The following is a 22,323-nucleotide window of genomic DNA, read 5'->3' as shown; positions in this document are numbered from 1 at the left end:
TGATTTAGTTTTAAACTTTGAGATATTTGGGATGAAAATTTTGTGAGCTTAAGTTTTTTGCCTCCTGTCAATTTCTTTGTAATGCTCCTTTGAGGACAAAATAGCCACTATGCTATAAAAAAAACAGGTTTTGATGTAGGAAAAACCTATTCTTGGTAGTTGTTGCCGAGTCCTCAAAACCCTCCCACTTCCCTGATGAAAAACCATGGGATTTGAGTAAAAGGTTCATCCTGCGTTGACCAACAGAATAATGGATCTTGGTCTTTTAACCGGCCCAATCATAAAACAAGATGGCCGATGAACATGCGCAATAGTCACTTCTACAGATTTTGACGTAGGAAAATGGGTATAGCTTCGCTGAAGACAAGATAAAATGCCTTCTTGTCTTTGAGTCCATTATACTCTATCACTTGTCATAGTGTTTATCATTATGGCATAATACCCGGCTACAAGACCAGGCTAAAAGATATTTCTTTTATATTAGTCTGATCATCATGGGGTGCTGGCACATACCATGGAGGGTAAATTCTTTGAGGACTCGACAGCGACTACGAAAAATAGGTTTTCCTAAGTCAAAACCTGTTTTTTTCTAAATTAAATAGGTTTTATAACACAAAGCAAGTTTACTTTTCATAACAATCCAATAACTGTGTACGTACATGTCTGTTTTCACACCACAAATGTCCCAATGTATAACTTTCACCAGTCAGTTTAACTTTTCCATCTAGATGCTCAGGTATATCTGAGTCCCCTTCCACACTATTCATATAACAGTGTGTGAGACAACATGATTCAAGGGGATGGGAGAAGGGTACTCACTACAGTGCAGTATGAATGGGCTTGTAGGAAAAACTTGTGTTTTATAAAACATACTGATTTGGCAGAAATCTCATCAGTTTTTAAATGAATGTCTGTGCAACAGAATTTCATGAGACACACTATATAATGAAGAACACAAACATATCAGAAAGCTGGAAAAAAACTAAAATGGGACATTCTTGAAATCGTTAACATATATGGATTAACCATACTAAATACTGATGATAAATTTAACAAAATATGTAGACGGGAGAAAGGAAATCAGAAGACTGTATAATAGTAGTCCTAGTTATACAAAATAATATGTATTTGTAAAAAAAATCGTGATTGTTGATGAAGAGAAGATCTTGGACATAGAAGATCATAAACAAATGAAAGTTGAGCAAAATATAAATGATGAACAGAAGGTAAATTCTAAAAATTAGACAGGAAAGAAATTATAGCAAAACAGAAAAGAGAAGTCTTAGAGAGCTTGCAGATATATTGGAATGTAAAATGATGAACCCTATTCATATGGAACAAGCTGACAGGGGCCAATGACTTGAAATACAAGCTCCCAAAGAATATGGTGTTCATTCAAAAGAAGTAACAGAAGGTAAAGTCCTTCCATGGTATCTGCGGGGGATATGTACCTCAACCACCTGTGAATACCAAAACCCCCTCTAAAAACACTTATAACTGCTTATAAAATTTATGAGGCAGACCCTCTCTCAAGCATACTTTATTAAAAGTAATGGCTACTTCAGCAGTGTTACATTTGTAGAGATTCTTCTCTATTTTCTGAATAGCAGCTTTTTCCGTGCTACTTAAACAGGCTAGTAGAGCGCCTTTAGAGGTCATGATCAAATACAGTGTCAAAATCAGTGTATATACAGTGGTACCTCAACATACGAAAGCCCAAACTTACGAAAAATTCAAGTTACGAAAGCAAATACGAAAATTTGTTTTGGCTCTACATACGAAAATAATTCAGGTTACAAAAGGTTGTTGCTGTATAGTCCCGAGATTCACCCGACCGCCGAGAACAATTTTAAAACTCGAGCGCCGCCAACTGAGTAGACTCGCCACCATCCTCCCGCTCTCCCATTGGTTCCTGATGCTAGTCACTGCCATAAGATTCTGCTCTCCTATTGGTCAGCATCCCTCCCACCGTGCTCTACGTAAAGGCATTCTTCTTCGGCCACTGCTTCGCACCAGCATTATCGTACGTACGCGGAATTCGTTCTTTCACATACACGATTTCGTTTGTTAAAGTAAATTCGTGTTAGTGATTTTGTTGTACTACTTTATCGTGTTGTGTGAGAACGTAATTAGTATACTACATAACTTAATTACGTACAGTATAGTCATGGGTCGCAAGAAAGTTGATGAAGTTCACGGAAAGAAGAGGATGCTTTCTATGGAGACAAAAATGGAGATTATCAAGAAGTATGCTTTCTATGGAGACAAAAATGTAGATTATCAAGAAGTGTGATCGCTAAGGAATACGGCCGAAATCCGTTGACGAAAGGCACCATCCTTAAGCAGAAGAAAGCCATCAAAGCAGCTACACCTTCCAAGGGCGTGACTATTTTGTCCAACGAGAGGAGCCACGTGCACGATGAGATGGAGAGGCTACATCTTGTATGGATAAAAGACAAAGAAATCGCTGGCGATACGATAACCGAGACGGCAATCGCCCCACAAGGCCCAGCGCTATTTTCGGCAATTTGATTGCCCAGGGCCCTAAGACGAACGGAGGAGAAGGGACATCGACGCAAACCCCAGTGTCCAGGCTTCTCATGGTGGTTTGAAAAAAATTCCGGAAACCGGACAGGCATCCATTCGGTGGTGCGGCATGGGGAGGCAGCCAGCTCGGACACGAAAGCGGCCGAAGCCTTTATCAAGACGTTCGACGGGATGATGATCAATGAAGGCTACAGTTCTCAGCAAGTCTTCAACAGTGATGAGACTGGCCTTTTTTGGAAAAAAATGCCTAGTCGGACATACATCACGGAGGAAGAGAAGAAGCTACCCGGGCATATGCCTATTAAAGACAGGCTTACGCTTCCACTTTGTTCCAATGCCAGTGGGACTGTAAGGTGAAGCCCCTACTTGTCTATCATTCGGAGAACTCCTCGAGCCTTCAAGGCCCACAGTGCTAAAGGAGAAGCTTCCAGTGATGTGGAGGGCTAATGCGAAAGCCTGGGTCGTACGAGACTTTGTTTGCCGAGTGGGTAAATCTGTGTTTCGGCCCGACAGTGAAGAAATTCTTGGAAGAGAAGCACCCTCCCTCTGAATGTCTGCTGTTGTTGGACAATGCCCCTGTTCACACCCACCTGGCCTCAAGGAAGATATCCTAGCAGAGTATTCTTTCATCAAGGTTCTTTACCTTCTGCCTAACACCATCCCTCTCCTCCAGCCCATGGACCAGCAAGTGATATCGAACTTCAAGAAACTGTATACAAAACATCTTTTCAAGAGATGTTTCGACATCACCGATACCACAAACCTCACCTTGCGTCAATTTTGGAAGGAGCATTTAGACAATCAGTCATAGGCATCCGAGCTCATCGATCAAGCTTGGCAGGCAGGTTTCGATGGCGAACCTTGAATTCTTCGTGGAGGAAACTCTGGCCTGATGCCATATCAGCCCAAGACTTCGAGGGATTCGACGTGGGCGAAGCTGATGCAGATTCAGAAACAGTGGACGATCCTGAACTGTTTTGCAACCAGATCTAGACGAGATCATTGTACTCGGCAAGTCCATGGGGTGTGGTCGTTTGACGAGGACGACATCAATGACCTTCTTGAGGAGCACCAAGAGGAGCTTACGAACGGATGAACTGGAGGACTTGGAGGGCCATGTAACATAATGTCGTTCAGGAAGAGTTTCTCTAGCAGCAGCAGGAGGTAGGAGGAAGATCCTATGACAATGGCAGAAATTAAGGATGCTCAGCTGCTTTTCATAAGGTGCAATCATTTGTAGAAAAAGACACACCCCGAAAAGGCTTCACAGGTCGTATGCTTGCTTAGTTCGATGACATTTGCCTGAGTCGTTCAGGAACATCGTGATAAGCAGGCAGAAGCAATCTTCCTTGGATAGTTATTTTTTAATGAGGCCTTTAGTAGGAATAAGCAAACAGGAAGATCCAAGTGACACTTTAAAAAAACAAAGTTGAAAGTGGTAAAGAAATTGAAGTTTTCATAAAAAATTGTTACAAAGTATAAAAAAAAAACTTTAAATGTAAAAATAAAAAAAAGAAAAAAAGTAGAAATTTGAATTTTAAGTTTTTTGTTAAATCTTTAAGTTGTTAATGTTTTCATGCCATTTTTTAATGTTTGGTTATTTCATAAACGTTAAGTGTTCATGTTTCTGCCATTTGTCCTCCTCCTCCTCTGTTGCCACTTTCGGAGATCGCCTCACTCGAAAGATAAGGTTCCACATTTTACCACATATGTACGTATGTACGTACAGTATTTCTTGATATACCATGTACACTAATACACTTTATTTACAGGTATGTAGTACATATTAGTAGTATATGTTTAAGTTTAAGGTTAGGTTGAATGGTGCAAATTGTTGTATTTCATTGTTTATTGGTCAATTTAGCTTATATAAAATTTACTGGGGTGTTTTTGTAGGGCTTGGAACGAATTAGGCAATTTACATGTAAAATGCGGCTCAGGATACGAAAAACTCAGGTTACGAAGGCCTCCTCGGAACGGATTAACTTTGTATCCTGAGGTTACACTGTATTTGAATTTTACAGATAAACTATGATATCATAGCTCTCTCTCTCTCTCTCTCTCGTCTCTCTCTCGTCTCTCTCTCTCCTCTCTCTCTCAAGCGAGCTTTCGTCTTGAGCTGCCAGACATCTACTAGGCTAGGAAGCTGAGGGTTGGACCGCTTTTGGTGTGGTGTCCGTCCTCCCTATATTTTGGGGGCGTCACAGGGGGTGGTCTGCCCCCATGCTGATCTCCTATTGGCTGGTGGCGGTGAGTCTTCGTTTCATTGGTGGTTTGAGCCAGGTCTCAAGCTACTTTCGCCGAGTTGATGGTTGCGAAGCTGCAGCCTCTGCAGCCTCCTGAGCTGCGTGGTAACGTTGTTGGACATTGCGTTACACTGCGGGACATCACGGCTAATATGATCTTCGTTGCCTGCAGGAGTATCTCATTCAGAGGCATCATCTTCCTAGAGTTGTCGTTGTTGGTGCAGTCTTCTCATACTTGTAGGGAGGAGAAATTCTTCCTGTGCCGTATTCAGTGTTGATTTTATTTGCTGGATGAGAAGTGCGTCCAGCAGGCATAATTGACGGGCATCAGGGGCCTTCCCGATGATCTTAGTGTTCTGGATGATCACATCCCAGGAGATGGCCTATTGATGCTTGGTACGGGCGTGGTTCTTAATGGCCCCCTCTTGGGCATGGCAGGAGAGTCTCTTCGACAGTCCCATGCTAGTCATACCAATGTAGGCACCGCTGCAACCGCGGAGTGGGCATGTGTATTGGTATGCCACATACATCTGCTTCAGGGGGTCTTGTACCTGCGGGGAGAGGTTATTTTTCATAATTAGGTGGCACGTCCTCCAATTCTGGTAATATATAATTAGGTCAATTTGCTTGGTGTCGTGCTCTTGAATCTGGCGGGGCACTCACTGTCACCGTTGAGGCAAAGTCCGAGGTTGGTCTTCTTTGTGTAGAAAGAAGTATGGAGGCCGTCTCCGTCTTACTCACAAGGACGTCGAGGAAAGGGAGCCGATCATCATGCTGTATTCAATTGTGTAATTCAGCACTGCATTGCTGAAATGCCTGACGGAGGGCTTCTACCTCATCCTCGGCATCGACTTGAACAAAGATATCGTCAATGTCACACCTATATCTGAGAGGTTGCTGCATCCTGGCAAAGACTCGTTCCTCCACGGTGTCCATGTAAAAGTTAGCGAAGAGGACCCCCAGTGGGGAGCCCATTGCTACGCCATCCTTCTGGGGGTACATCTGGCCACGGTGGGTGGAGAAGGGGGCCTTCTTGGTGCAGATCTCCAGCAGCATACGGAGCAAGGCTTCGGGGTATGTTGAGGGCGTGTCGACTGACTCCGTGACACGCTAAGATGATGTCAATGGTTTCCTTCGACAGGCATGTTCGTAAATAGGGGACTCCACGTGCTAGCGAGGCGATAATCCCGGTGCCAGGGGCGTCCTTGATGACTTCTAGGAATTCTACTGACAACGTAGGGGGTCAAAATTTGATTAAGGCGTTTTGCCAAGGCATACGTAGGGGTGGGCATCTGGCTGATGATTGGCTGAAGGGGGTTTCCTTGTTTGTGGGTTTTTATGTTACCATATAAATAACCCAGGCTGCAGTCTCCTTGTATGGGCAGGAGGTGGAGAGTGTTTGTCGAAGCATTCACTGCACTGATGACTCCGTTGGCCTGACAGACGACTCAAGAAGCCATCTCCCGGATGTGATCATCCAGAAACAATAAGATCATCAGGAAGGCCCCTGATGCCTGTCAGTCACGTCTGCTGGACGCACTTCAATTATCCAGCAAATAAAACCAACACTGAATACGACGCAGGAAGAATTTCTCCTCCTTACTAGTATGAGAAGACCTGCCACCAACATGACAACTCTACGGAAGATGACGCCCCTGAACAAGATACTCCTGCAGGCAACGACGATCATATTAGCTGTGACGTCCCGCAGCGTAACACAACCTCCAACAACATTACCAGCAGCTCAGGAGGTCTAGACAGCTGCAGAGGCTGCAGCTTCGCAACCATCAACTTAGTGAAAGTAGCTTGAGACCTGGCTCAAGCCACCAATGAAAACAAAGAACTCACCGCCACCAGCCAATAGGAGATCAGCATGGGGCAGAACCCCTGCTGACGCCCCCAAATATAATGGAGGATGGACACCATACCAAAAGCAGTCCACCCTCAGCTTCTAGCTAGAGGATGTCTGGCAGCTCCAGACAAAAGCTTGCTGAGAGAGGAGAGGAGGGAGAGAGAAGAGAAGAGATAGAGAGAGAGAGAGCGAGAGAGAGAGAGAGAGAAGAGAGAGAGAGAGAAGAGGAGAGAGAGAGAGAGAGAGAGAGAATATTGTTAATGACTTTGATGACTATGATATCACAGTTTATCTGTAAATTCAAAACATATACACCAATTTTTGACACTGCATTTGATCATGACCTCTATAGGCGCTCTACTAGCCTGTTTAAGTAGCACGGAAAAAGCTGCTATTTGGAAAATACAGAAGAATCTCTACAAGTGTAATGCTGCTGAAGTAGCCATTATTTTAATAAAGTATGCCTATAAAATTAGTATTGTTTTCCGCAAGAAATTTATTTCCACAAGTGAATGGTTTCCCTTATGTCTGGCCTCAAGAAATAATGAATATGAAACAACATAAATATTAACAAGATTATTCATTGCACTTACCTCAAAACATACTAGAGGTTCTACACATGTGAAGACTTTTTGCTGGTAACTCTAGCATATCATAAAGCAGCTTTTCGCCAATCACTGTCAGGTCAACCTTGGTTCTCTGAACAAAATAAATTCAAATGTACAAATATACTACAATCCTTTGTAAATTTCAAAGAATATCTTATATTTCAGGTAAATTTATAACTACATCACTATAAACATTCTTACTCCCAGGCATCCTACCACTTAGGGAAAGATCTAGATGGAAGTACAATATATACAATAAAAGCTTTAATATGCTACCATTTGAGAAAAAATTTTAAAAAAAATTTCTTAAGCACCTTCTTGCAAGCTGCTCTGGTTAACTTTGTTAGTATTTCTCGTACTTTATCCCTATCAGATTGTAATTGTCTGAGTTGACAGGGGGTGACACAGACTCCATAGTTGCTGAGAAGCTCAGCAGCTGTTAAGTGGGCTTCCATTGCATCTGCTAAATCATGTAACTTGGTTAGATTCTCTGATGTGCCCTTCCTGTTAAGAGATAAAGAAATTACACTTTCAAGTAATGATTGTCATTTACTCAAAATTATATCGTTACCTAAAATTATATTGTTACCTAAAGAGCACTGTATGTTAATGCATAAGAGTGAATATTAATAAATAACTTGGGCTTCTTTTTAGGTCTTTGGTCAAACTCTATAAAAATAAAAATAAAGTGGCTTTCACTACTTCTATATTTCCATTATTCAGCCTGTGGACACAGAAGAATATTACTAAATCTTGCAATTAAACAAGAAAATGTATGAATTTGCAACATATACAAAAGACATAAAAATGCTTCAAACTGCTTTAGGCTTCACTTAAAAGTAGGTGATCAAATACCCTATAATAGTACTAAATTATCACATGATCATCTCATTAAACCCCTTCAGCACTGGGGACGTACACATGTCGTCTTTTACGGTACAGTAATAAAAAGACCCGGGAACGTACGCGTGTACGTCTTCATCCCCCCCTCCTCGAAAAGCAAAGCGTTTTCTTTAGCTTGGATGGTTTCCAGACACAGTATTGTGTACGAGAGAGGTGCTGAAGCTCACCCACAATTCATTCTAACCAATGAGCGTCCGATGGAACGTCGTGACGTCATTTTCATATGGGATATTAGGAGGGTACTGGCCAACATATACCAGTGCGCTCAGGCTATTATCTGAGAAGGATGAATACAATTTTGTCCGTAAACCATGTAGATTTGAATTCCAAATCTTTTTCCCCTTTTGATTGCAGTTATTTTATGTTTTTTTTTTTTTTTTTCAGTATCATGTCAGATGATAGTGTTTCAGAGTCAGGGTCTGAGTACCTGCCAAATCTATCAGATTGATGATTATAGTGATAATTTTTTAGAGGTTGACAGTGACAACGAGTGTTTGGAAGACATTGAACCTCTTGTCGATGAAGGCTGGCAGTTCATAACTGATCCATCTTGTGACTTGCGCCCAGACCCACCCACCCCCCTGATTCACGGAGGGTGGCAATGGGATTCCTGCTTATACACAGATTTCATCTGCTTACGTGATGCATTTTTTTTTTCCTTTTTTGTGGTGATGTAATTGACAAATTGTGTGAATGGATGAATGCTCGGCAGAGTAGTACTTTCATTCAACAGGAAAGCGTAAGGTGAAAGGACTTCTATGGAGGCCTGTTACTTGTGATGAGATGTGTTTTTTATAGCTTGCTGATGATAATGGGGGTGAATAAACTGCCCCATATGTATATACGTATTGGTCACGAGATGCTGTTGCTTTTTTTATCATTATTATTATTATTATTACTATATTACTGTTTTATTATTATTATTATTATTACCACTGCCTAAACATTCATTGATGTATAGCTGTTTCTGTATGAAACCTAGGAATAACCTGTTTCAGTAAGAAAACTAGTACTGCTATTACCACTACTACTATTTTACTACTACTTTACTACTTTTCTGCTACTTATTTCTATTACTTTACTGCTATTTCTACTACTTTATAACAGTTCCTACTTCTGCAATTACTTTTTCTACTAAATATTCCTATTTTTTTCCGATATTCTTACTATAGTTTTTTTTTGTAATTTTTTGACATGGGGTAAAAAATATTCATTGATATCCATACACACAATGTTTTCACATAAGAATATGAAGGAAAATATGAATAACATAAAATTTAGTGGGACAAGTAATGATTGATACTCGCGGGTCGACAGGGGGTCTCATGCGGTTATGCAAGCATTAGCAGCAATGTAGCAGGCCAGTGGCGAAGGGGTTAAAACACTGTTGCTATTTTACAATAAATACATTGACTGATTTGCAATTATACTATAACAACAACAATGTTACTGTTAATAAAAAAATTTTATATTACTAAAATTTTGTTTTAACAATATCTCTCAAAATTGAAAACTACATTATTTATGGATGCTAATTATGGGTCTATTTTGCTCATTCTTAGTTACAATTTTTATGAATTCTCAAAAATTCTTCTATAAAAATGATATTGTTATGATACAAATAAAGTTTGTTCATACTTACCTGGCAGATATATATATAGCTGTATTTTCTGAAGTCCGACAGAATTTTAAAAACTTCCGACACACGCAGTGGTCGGCCAGGTGGTTAGTACCCATTCCCGCCGCTGGGAGGCTGGTATCAGAACCATTCCCATTTTCTATTCATAATTTTTATTTTCCTGTCCCCTGAGGGGAGGTGGGTGGGTACTTGATTATATATATCTGCCAGGTAAGTATGAACAAACTTTATTGTATCATAACAATATCATTTTTGTTCATGAAACTTACCTGTCAGATATATATATAGCTGAATCCCACCTTTGGAGGTGGGAAGGGACAGAATAGAAGGATTTTGGGAAACAAATGCATGCAGATGATTTACATCTTGGTTCCACCTGTTAGCATAGCTGGCTTCGTGTTACTGCCACGTAAGTCTGCTTGTGCTACTAGAGTTGCCAGCGAGGTAGAGACCTATATAGCTGGTGCACTCCAGATGATCTGTCAACAGGGGCGAGACCACGACGTGACTAGACCATATTGACCATACCATGAGGGCTAAGAATAAAAATAAAATAAATATATATATATATATATATATCACCACCTGACCAACCTAGCCAAAGTTAAGGTGTGTTAACTAAGGCTTAAGAGTTAAGAAGTTGCCGTTGTCGCGACTCAACAACTAAATTAAGAGCTCTTAAACCTAACATACAGGATAGGATGAGTGGTACTTCTTGCCCCCAAGATTGTGTCCTGCAGACCGTATGGCCCTAGCGAGCAGCAGATCTCATATGCCATCTTCACATCTCGCAGGGAGTGTGAAGTGAACACAGAGTTGCTTCGCTAAAACATGGTACTCAGGATGTTGCTGAGTGCCATGCTCTGTTGAAATGCTTCCGAGGCCGCCCCGCCCTCACTCGTGAGCATTCAGATAAAAGATTTCAAATCTTTGTGCAAACACAATGAAGGAGCATTTTTGAAAGAACTCCTTAACACTAAAGCCAGGCTGTTCTTCGATATGGGCAAGTCTGGTCTTTTTTCGGAACACTGCAGATTGCCCGATTGACTTTGACTTTCTTGAGGTTTTATGTAGATAAAACTTGAGAGACCCGACAGGGCACAGGACTCTCTCTGGCTCCTGCCCACTAACTTGTGCCATCCTTGCTTCCAAGCTCCTGGCCCAAGGACAAAACGGGTTACCATTCTTAGGCCACAACGGAAGGGTTAGAGAGCACACCGCCTTGTGTTCTCTAAAGCCAAAACTTGTGACGATGGCTTAAAATCTCACTAACCCTCTTTGTCGTATCTAGGGTGGTTAGAAGAAGGCCTTCCTGATCACATGCAAGAAGTTAACAGGTAGGAGAGGTTCGAATGCTTGACATCAAGAACTTCAGACTACGTCTAAGTTCCATATTGAAAGCTTCGATCTGGACATGCACAGTCAGTCCGTCTGTACTAAAGTCAGGTGACCGCCAGTTGACCAGTCAGACAAATCAAGGACAGCAAGGCTGTACCCTGAAGACCATAAGGCACTATTCTTCGCTGAAGGATGAGTGTCTGGACTGCCTGGGCGATTCAATCTAAGCAAACCTTGGGGGTGTATCAACGCAACCCAACGTCGTCAGCGAATCAACTCCTGACTCGAGCTTCTGGTGCCCAGGAGAAAGGAAGCGAGGAGCAAAAAGGCGATTCAGTCCCGAAGGAAGAATGCCTGACAGTCCAACCTGGTCTCATGTTACACGATCATCGGGGGTGTATAAACGCAACCGACTTCGTCAACAAGAAACTCAGGGCTACTATATGTCGCCTGATCTCGCACGAGTGTCTGACTCCGAGAAAACAGGTGAGACAAAAAGTAGATGGTGAGCGAGGTTCGAGATTCCACAGAACTCCAAAGATCGTGAAGTGGGCTTTGTTGTTTGAACAAAAAGGACTGCAAATCTCTGAGCCCAAAGGGCCGTCAACAACATATTTGCGTATTCTTTAATAGTTGTGACTGCCAGCTTATCCCATTCTTCAGACGGAAATGGAAGACGGTAATCTTATTCCTGTCAACATCTCGATAGCCTGAACGTAGTCAGACTCAGAGCGGAGAGGTTATAGGTACCTTTCGAGTTAGAGTAGACCGACTCTCTTGGAAAAGGTCCTTGGAAAGTGAACTAGGAAGTATGTGACCTCTGTGAATCCAGGATTCCTGAAGGCCACATGGGGCGATCAGCGTCATTGTCCGCTCCCTGTTGACGTCATAAATCCTCTTATTACATTTCCTAAGCGATTGAAAAAAAGGGGAAAGAGACTAAATATCCATCCCCGTTCATATCATAGGATGGCGTTTAATGGTACCGATCCCGGATCGAGAATAAGGGAGCAGAGAAGAAGAAGCCTCTTCGTCCTCAACATATCGAAGAGAAGAATGAAAGGGCGTCCCTAAAGTCTCCACAACTCTCAACTTACTTCTAAAGAAAGATTCCACTCGGAAGTCAATAGTTGCTGCCGTCGATCGAGACGATTCGTACGGTACCTTTCGCAATCCGGTAACGAACCTCTAGAGGATCGTTACATTCTACGCCTGTTGTTATAATAGGCTTTCTCGTAACGAACTCAGGGACCGAGAGAAGATACTTCTTAAGATATGAGAGAGCTGTGGAATATCAGAGTTGATCTGGACCACTGGTTCCCAAAACTCGTTTACGAGGAACTGGAGGGACTACCGAATCACTTTTACTTCTTTCAGATTAAGATCCAGGACATCTGGAAACCCTATCAGAATGTGCCGGCACCTTCTTTCTATCACCTCGGTGTTATAAACGCACTGAGAGATGTTCAGAATCATTCCTAGATCTTGAATAATATTTCAGTTTCCCTCCCGGTAGGAAAAAACTGTGGTCTGAATTGCAGTCTATTCGGGGAAACAAACTTCTTCAGGAAGGAAATGGTCCCAGCAAGCTCATCCATTCCCTCCCCCCTGAGTATGCTTACTTCCCTAATAAGGCTGCGCTTTGCCTAAGCAGGAGAGCATATAAAAGTGCAATGTTGCGGTAGACTCGTAGTTCTATACCGTGCGGTAACGAGCACCGAAAGGATTAAGAGATAACTCTGTTGAACATAGTAAGGCAAACGAATGCAACGTTTATTCATTCACGTAAGAAATCCCCTCAATCTTAGGCTAAAGTCCGTGATTGTAGGGCAGAGTTACAGTTAGTCAGTCAACCTCCCGCAGGAGAGACGTAACCGCCAGCACAGAGAATACGGTTAGTCAGTCAATCCCGCAGGAGAGAGAGACGTAACCTACGGCGCATGACAGCGCCCGATCTGTTACTGGCTCGGTTGGACTGGAAGACAGACACAGCGTACCAGCAGCAGCAGCCAGCAGCTTACGAACGTCGTCCTCTTAACTTTATGTCTGGGTTGCCAGCTACCTTCTATTCTACGAAGAAATAGGTCCGTTATTTTTTGAGCCGAAAGACTCTCAAGCTGGTATATTTAAGCGAAACGAAAAACTAAATATATAGATGCGTTTGTGTCGTCGACACTACCATACAACGGTAAAAGATAATCGGAAAACTCCTGGAAGGCTGCAGGGAGTAACGATTAAATGTCCTTAAAATAGACAATAGACCTCTCGGTTGCCATCCGAAGAGGTAACTACAGCAAGCGTATATGACTTGAACCAACCAGAAGTAAATAACGCAAGGCAAAATATGAAAATTATATCACAATAAAGTTTGTTCATACTTACCTGGCAGACATATAATATAGCTGAATTCGGAAATACAGCTACATGACATATCTGACAGCAAGTTTCATGAACAAAACTTAAGAGAATCGAAGCAGTCAGCTCAAGCTTCTTATGTTACTGGACATAAGCGTTCATTGACGTAGTCTACAAGTCTATTTCTTGTACGAGTCTGCGAATGACGAATGAGAGCTCTTCCGAATCTTGTCAATAAGAGCTTATTCGCTTACGCAATATCAAGTTAATGAGATGTTTGTCAATGAGAACTAACCCATTTACTGGACAAAGAGATATTTGTCAATGAGGGGATACCCACTTACTTGACAAAACGAAAGTATATTGTCAATGGGGGAAACTGAATTGACAAAACGTAATCCAGGGAGTCAAGCATTTAATTTTTTCGATTCCCGTCTCAAACGAGGAAGGGGCAAGATCCATGTTAAGAGACTGGGCTTACGGCAGGTAGAACGACGATGTTCAATTCGGCAGCGTAGTCCCGACTAGAAACTAACAAAATCTATCATCTGAAAAAAACCCTTTCAGATGGGCTAAAAAGCTTGCAAAATTATCCTGGGAAGAGGAAGAAAACTCTCCAACCAGCTTCCTCTCCCGTATCACAACTAATGCCTGCTAAAGCTTAAAATTTATTGGCAGTATGGCAAAGGAAGTCCTGTCTTGCGCTTTCCTGAAGAGCGTCCTTTTGATGAGTGCCTTTGCAAGAATCCCACTGAACGTTGCCGAGAGTCCTGACGTGCAGGACATCGAGCCTTACATAAACCCGTAACTGCCTTATCGCAAAGTCTTGACTGCGGTAGTGGCAACTTAAATTTTATTGGCCGAATGGCAAAGGTTGCGGTAGAGCAAACGAGATCTTCCCTTGAGCTTTCCTTAACTCCATCCACCTATGCGAAAAGCAATATTAATTGACAGACCTCTTGAATTCACGAAACCCGATGTCTTGCTGGGTTTTGAAGAAGAAGTTGTCTGTTCACTTTAAACTTCCTCCGAAGCACTGCCTACTTCACATTTCTTTGCAGGTGAGGTAGAAGGTATCACCGGAGGTAGAGGTAAACATTCTTTAGGCCCATATCTGAAACAAAGAGCTTGAAGAGTTCAACAGAAAACGTTCAGCCAGGCGACACACCTGGCGTGCGCTGGTGCGCGCTCGGCGTCCACTGGGGCGCGCTCGGCATCCACTGGAACGCGCTCGGCGTCCACTGGAACGCGCTCGGCGTCCACTGGAACGCGCTCGGCGTCCACTGGCGCGCACCTTGGCGTGCACCCAGCGCGCGCGCCCTGGAGTCCATCCGAGCGTCCCGGGCGTCCGCTCTCAAAAGCTTCCTGCTACTATGACTTCTTTACGTATTTCTCGGTGGAAAGACGGACACGAGTTCAGGGTGGCGACGTTCGCCTTCTTACTTCTCACTCACTGAAACGCATAACGAGAGAGAGAGAGAGGACGTGAAGCGTCCTCTTCTATAAAGCTTCTATTTAGAGGGCGCGAGTCCTTCCGAAAGCTCCAAACATGCATGGGGAGGACGCTTCGGAGGACGAGAAGCAATCTTTCAGGATTCGTGCACGCGCACGCACTTTGGCAGTCTGGGGATTTTCATCAGAAACTGCCGAAGGCACGCCAGATCGGTGGGGGTTCCTTGTACCCTCCTTAGGCTTTCGACATGTCCCTCCCCGGGTCCTGGGAGTAAAGCAGAGGTCCCGGCCTAGAGGCGAAACGAGGCCGATCTGACGCCCCCCTCCACTACACAAGGGGTATCACTTCACTTCTGCACTTCACTTTTACTCTCTAAAGCAAGCACTTTCGATTCTAAGATACGAATCGAAAGAGTATCAGAGAAAGGGTAATTCCTCTACAGACACTGCTTAGGGCCCGAAGGCAACACTGCAGGGTTAGGAGTAACAATTACAGAAGTAGCACTTCACAGCAATGAAGGAGAGCGAGCACCTCTCGTAGACATATTCATAGCCCGTAGGCCATACTACAGGGTTAGGCAAAATAAAGTCTACAGGAAGGTTAGCAGGTTCACTACCCTGACTTTTGTTACTGATTATTGCGTACATACGAATCATACGTCTTCCTTACGGAATAGACAGTCTCACACTCCTTACATGACAAATCTCAACAAAGAAGACAGACCCATACCCCTCGTACATACCAAGTGCGGATCTACCGAACCTTTCGGTAGCCACACCCTATCTTTGCAGACAACCCCGTCTGAAACTAGCCTAACTAGATTCAGATATTTTATTGCAAAAATGAATCAAAATTCAAATCAATTTAGATAGCGTATGCCTAGCCACAAAATCCCACACAAATCCAAGTAAATAAATCAAAGACAATTAGGATACTTAGCGGCAATGAAGTTTCCAAAATCCTAAGACGGAGGTACTGAAAACAGGTGTTTTCAGCACCAGCGACAGAAAAATTATGAATAGAAAATGGGAATGGTTCCTGATACCCGCCTCCCAGCGGCGGGAATGGGTACTAACCACCTGGCCGACCACTGCGTGTGTCGGAAGTTTTTAAAATTCTGTCGGACTTCAGAAAATACAGCTATATATATATCTGACAGGTAAGTTTCATGAACAAAATCATTTATAAGAATACTTAGGATGATAAAAAGACAACTATGTATGCAATTAGTAATAAGCACTCATTAAAAATAATTACTGGTACAGCAAAAGTAAACAGCACATGTGATGAGATTTCTCACAAAGTACCTTTGTAACTACTTATCAATTTCTACAAACTGTTATCAAAATAATATATAGCTGGACAGCCTTGTAATACAAGGTTGCACTTGGATATGGGTGAACTGTACAGTAATTACTTTCTATTATAAATACAAGTAACTGCTTTAAACAGTCACAAAGAATAACTAAAAATGCTTTAAATACAGTTAAATGTTTACATGAACACATACCCTGATTCCCTCACTGGAAGACATTCAAAAATGGCAAAAGCTCGCATAAGTTGGTTTTCTTTTTCACAAGTATACACACATTCCAATGCAATTGTCATCATTTCTTCAGGAGATGATATAATTGGAGCTTGTTGATCTGGTCGTGAATGCTGGAGTTCAAGAAAAAGCTAATTGAAATATGCATAAAAACTCAATTGCAACATATTATATTATAAATTTTGCTAACAATAATTTAAACATAAAAGCCTCTCAACTTACCAAAATTTATCAAATCTGTTTTAGTCTGAACAGTAAGTGTTAAGTGCATGTAGCTACTCACTGAAGTAAGATGCCTGTATCAACAGAACATTTCTATATTCACTTAGGGATTTTCAAAAGATAGCATTCTTACAACCATTTCCTTTCATTTATTTTGGTATCCTGCCCATTTCCATTATAATTGGATAAGACCAAAAACCTACCTGAACAACAAATCTGTAAATTCAAGATTCTGAGAATTTCATGCTAGTTTTTATAAGAGGACATTAGCTTTTCCTAAAAACCCATCAATCTCTCATTTACAATTATAGTCTGTTCCAAAACTCCACAATCTTCTAACTAACAGACAGCAGAAGAATGGTAGTCTCAGCATTGCCACATGGACCTTCATGTACCCCTCATCCACATTCCTCACTTTTTGTTAAGTAGAAATAAAGTGCATGAACAGTGGGGTTGGGAGGATGAACTCTACGTGATGATGGATTTGTATAAAAAAGAACAGTGTTAGGGGTTCAGAAAAAATCTGATATGAGTTTTTTTGTCCAACATGGATCAGCCTGTTGACCATTGTTATTTATTATAGTACATAATGAATGAAGTTACAAAAATAGCAAAAAGGAGTTACTGGAGACTGCTATATGCCGATAATCTAGTGGTAACAGCTGAATATGAGGATGACTTACGTATTAGAAATGTTTTAAAATATGGAAGAGCAAAATGCAAAAAGAGAGGACTGAAATCAGTGTACGCAAAACAAAGGTAAGGTAATAAGAAAGGAAGTCAAGGAAAAATTATGGACAATAATTAGCTACAGGTGTTGTGGGAAAGGTACAATGTCGACTTGGTTCTGAATACTGAACAAAACTATTATGTCAGAAAAATATGATTACAAAGTATACAGTATACACAGAGCAAGAGATGCCCAAAATGCATTACAAGAGCAAATTGGAAGATAGAAGTCAAGTACTGTATTCGAGCAAATTGGAAGAAACAAGTCAAGAACTGTATTCAAACAGATAGGATCCAGGAAATCAACTACCTGATGATTCTGCAAACTGACTCAACACTGTCCCTTCCTGAATGGGGTTGGGGACAAACTTGTTCTGTAGGCCTGGAGGTTGATTATTGGCCACCATCCTTCTCGATACCAAACTGGGTGAGTGATGAGCTCTATCACTTATTTCTGCAACACTCACCTAACCCTGCTCTCAAGGCCTGGAACCTCTCAGGGTTTTTAATATAGTATGTACAAACCAAAGTAAAATAACTGCAATTAAGCTAGGATTGTCTCCAGAAAGCGAAGTCAATCACAACCATGACAACCTGGAACACCCCTGGTTCCCCTTTACCAGCCATGGATACCATGAACTCAAGAATTTTTGGTGACAAACCCCAGTTGATGGAAGGCTAGCTCCTTTACCAAGGGGACTACTTACTCTTCAATGTAACCCCTTGAGGATAGAGGAATGACAATGTGTGGAAAGCATCTCAGTCATCATCTAAAGCTCACTTTTCTGTTGGAGTAACTCTGGGCATTTACTTTTCCTATTGGCTATTGAAGCCTCAGTGAGCAAAGATGACACACTGCCCATGTCAAACATCACTGTTCTGGTTGAAAAAAATAGCCAGTTTGATCATGGGGTCATTAACCATACTCCCTACAATACAAACAAGAACGAGTCCATCAAATCTGAAAGTCTCATGCGCTTAAATGTCCAAAGCAGAAAGTTTCCAGATGGCTCCTCAGTCAAGTGACACACCATCATCCAGGTTTTGGCAATGTCCTCTGGCAACCCCCCTGCCAGAAATATACCCATTTTCTGCCAGTTCATACAGTGAACATTTTTTTGGAGATAGTGTAACTTTATTGCATAATCTACAATAATGACAGGGCAACTCACTATGAGGTAAACAAAGCTGGAGTCTGCTTCCTTATCACCTCTGTTGTAGACATTGGCATAAAACATATAAATTTGCTACAATTTCTCATATAAGTTTCTTTGGCTAAGCAACTATTCTGTTATAAAGAGCTAGCTTAATATCAGCCTGGTAAAAGTTTACCTGATTTTTTTCACTGACAAGACATTTATAAGTACAGTACATATACCAGAAGTTTTATAAACTGATAACTCAAAAAAGAAAACTATTTTTGCAACTTGCAATGAAATTATAAAATAAAAACAATATGTAACAGGTAAATTTAATTTTAAAAAAATAAACAATTAAAAAATATGTCACTATGATTCCACTCAATGCCACAACAAACATGATAAATTTCTTGCCTGTAAAATCTTCAAAGGAAGGCCAAGATCCTCTTTTGCAGTAGTTACAATATAATCATGCAGCAGTTTCTTTGCACTTCCAGGTTTTCCATTTTTCACACCGAGTAAGAAATGGGATGAGCCACCTGCGAATGTTTCTGTTCTGATATATGTCTGGTGTACTCTGTTTAGAAGATAAAAAGTCATCATTAATCACAAGTTAACCACAGAATAAATTAACTGAATCATATCCACTTTTCAGAGGCAAACTACACTGAAAAGCAAATTCTTTTAGTACATATAACAGTAAGGCCAGATATTTATGCAACAGTAAGGCCAGATATTTATGCACTCAAACTTTGGCATTTTCTCTGTACAAGATAAACTGTTATTTAATCAGTACAATATTCTCCTCATATCAACACACACCATGAATGTGATTCACTTAGAAAAACAGTTTTTGTTTGATACAAGATGACAGTACTTATTCTATTTTTTTTTTATTATAAATTTTCATAATAAAATTTACTATCGTATTTGGATACTTACCTACTGTTAAGTTAGCTATATCTCCATGCTGATTAGGCGAGTCGGCATTCAAACAAAAAATCGAATGGCTGCCCAGATGACTGTCTAGTTTACCTGTTATCCACCAGGTGTGTTTTGAATGTTTTAGCTCATTAGAATTCTCATTGACAGCCCACTAAGTTGTGGGGGGCTGGGTGGGGTCTACTTTAACAATAGGTAAGTATACAAATTATAAATTTTATTATGAAAATTTACATTATTTAAGATGAATCTTACCTACTCTTAAAGTTAGATGATTCCCACATTAAGAAGATGACGGTGGGTAGCGCAGCTAGACAAAAATCCGCTCAGCCAATTGAGCTAAAGCTTTCTTACATGAAACCCAAAACATTCTTACCTGATCTAGAATCCTTTCTGGATTTTACTACCACCAGAAGTTGGATTCCATTCAGGGAGCAAGGCTCTGTTATATGTGCAGCAAAGAGCAACCTTGCAGAGAAAACCACTTCAATTCGGCCAGAATGAAACAGAGGCGGATTGAGGGGACCACTGTGCCTGGGTCCAAAAGCCATATAAAATGACATTCATTTAAACTAAATACCTTTATCATATAGATATACATTCCTTTACAAAATTTGAACATACATACACCCCAAAATATTAAAAACCAGGATTTAAACAACAGAGCCTAAAGGATTGCTCTTTCTTTGGTTCAAGAAAAGACCACCCACTACTAGCACTGGATTAAGGGCTTTACTGTTTTTAGACATGATTCTGTATACTTAAGGTAGTGGGTGGGTAAAGACCAAATTGCACTTCTACTGTGCTATATCAATCCTATCCTGAAGCAACAAATTGACATAACACTAAATGAAGTTATAACTGCTGCTCAAATTATGAATGTTTACCTTCAATAAAGGTAGAACACATGAAGCTAGCTCTCATGCAATAGCCTAATCAAATACAGTCACCTCTCAATTAATGCGAGGTTTACGTTCCTGGAGAGCTCGTATTAATCAAAAACGTGTTATTTAAATATATTTTTCCTATAAGAAATAACAGTAATAAGGGGGGGTTATGTTCCTGGACTTTGGGAACTCCATACTTTTCTGGGCTCAGCTCGTGTCGGCCTATGAAAGGATCCTTAATATCATTCTTTCTAGGTAAAATTAATCTAAAATTACCAGAGAAAAACAAAAATTAAGAAAATGACAGTAAAACTGACTCGCTCACTCTTAAAAGAAGTGTCGGTATGATAATAGGGGCGAGTGGGGAACACTACCACGAGACAATCACCAATTAGAACTTCCAATCAGAATCCCCCCAAGAGAGAGCTGATACCAACGGGCGATGCAGCCGCTACATACTACTACTAGAGGACGCCACGGCAGCAGCGCCCCTAGCGGACATCCTTAATTTTTAGCGCTGCGTCAAGACGAATCTTTTTCTGTGCTGTGTTATTACGGGATTTATCTCATTAATCTACCATGGAACGCTCTGCTATTGCCACGGCTAAGTTAAGTAACTCATAAGTAATGTTTACCCGCATTTTTATCTTCCGGGTACCAGTATTTTCCTCTTAAATAGGTCATATACGGTTCCCCGGTTGTCTCGTGGCGGCGCCATGCTGCCTCGTTAAGAATTCCCCGGTCCTCCATACTGGGGGACTTCTTTTACTTATGGGCTTACTATTTTAGTTCATTGTTTTTACATCGAGTTTTAGCTAGTTTAGCCCCTCCTACCATATCTCTTAGTTTGGTATTTAGGGCTATTATTATTCCGGCCCAGCATCCCGGCTCTTGCTCTTCATCGGCTATCGCTGGCTCCGAGTAGGCCTCTGTTTCTTGGAACAGTCTGCCTCCTCCTGGGCTTCTTTCTCTTTTAACTAAAAGTTGTCTTTTCCATCTTTTCGATGTATATTTTTATTATATTTAGGGTGTTAGGCTAGCCTAGGTGCTTGTTCCTTGTATTGGTACAGCCTGGTTCACGTGGGCCCTCTCAACGGTTGTGTTGCTCGCGGCCTAGGCCACTTGCGGTCACGTGTTCCATCGCACCTTACCCTGCCCCTGCCCTCCCTTTCTGGTATAGGGAGGTGCCTGGGGGACCCCTTGGTTGTCATGACAACCTTAGTCGCCTTCTCTCTCTCCCTCTCTGAGGTGGCCAGGGGTTCCTCCCAGCGGGGGGTATAGGGCGACCACTCATGAGGTACCGGGTCTCCATGCGGGTAGTCGGTGAGGCGGGGAGGAGTAGGCCATCCCTCCCCCCTCTCTCACTCCCGCCGTGTTACGCCGAGACCTTCCTCCCCCCCTCCCCAGTTGCTCAGCCACCTCCCTCGCTATAACGAAAGGAGCCTTCCGTCGCAGCCGGGGCACCTTTGGTTATAGATTACTGGCTCCGCTAGCGGGCGGGGTGGTCACTACTAGTGGTCGGTTGCTTGCCTACTATATCCTTACATCTCTCCCGCTACCGGAAGGGAGCTGCTTCTTACCCGCGCACTCTTCTAGTAAGACGGGCGGAGAGAGGTTTTTATTATTATTATTATTAGTTTTAAGGATATACCCTAAGTTTTCAATGAATTGTGTAATGTTATTATTAATATCTACCATCCCCGCCATTTTCCGTCGTGGTTTCCAATTACCACCACTCCTGGTTGGTTTCCTTTTGTGTCCCCCGCCATCAGCGGAGCTATAGCCTAGGGCACACAACCAACCTGGTTACCACACGTATTTTGGCGGGGGGGCTCTGGTTTAATCTAACTTTATCGCTCCGGCACCAGCGGGAGGCAATGTTAGACTGTAAGTGTTTACCTGGTACTCATGTATCTT

The 22,323-nt window shown here is 41.8% G+C and overlaps 2 protein-coding genes across 2 annotated transcripts in view; both read right to left on the bottom strand.

Moving 5' to 3' along the window:
- Positions 1–7,312, bottom strand: part of LOC135196168 (NBAS subunit of NRZ tethering complex-like) — a 668,624-nt gene extending 661,312 nt beyond the window's left edge. The window contains exon 1 of the mRNA XM_064222745.1: positions 7,239–7,312. The gene's annotated coding sequence lies outside the window, so the exon portion shown is untranslated. The remainder of the gene's footprint in view (positions 1–7,238) is intronic.
- Positions 7,240–22,323, bottom strand: part of LOC135195871 (NBAS subunit of NRZ tethering complex-like) — a 31,369-nt gene continuing 16,285 nt past the window's right edge. The window contains exons 2-5 of the mRNA XM_064222381.1: positions 18,992–19,154; positions 16,452–16,600; positions 7,568–7,757; positions 7,240–7,344 (exon numbers count right to left, since the gene is read on the bottom strand). Coding sequence (XP_064078451.1) covers positions 7,240–7,344; positions 7,568–7,757; positions 16,452–16,600; positions 18,992–19,154 — 607 coding nt within the window. The remainder of the gene's footprint in view (positions 7,345–7,567; positions 7,758–16,451; positions 16,601–18,991; positions 19,155–22,323) is intronic.

The sequence above is a fragment of the Macrobrachium nipponense genome, chromosome 17 (genome assembly GCF_015104395.2).
Source record: "Macrobrachium nipponense isolate FS-2020 chromosome 17, ASM1510439v2, whole genome shotgun sequence".
NCBI classification, from domain to species: Eukaryota; Metazoa; Arthropoda; class Malacostraca; order Decapoda; family Palaemonidae; genus Macrobrachium; species Macrobrachium nipponense.
The sequence above is the reverse complement of the archived record's forward strand: the minus strand, read 5'-3'. Positions and strand labels throughout refer to the sequence as shown.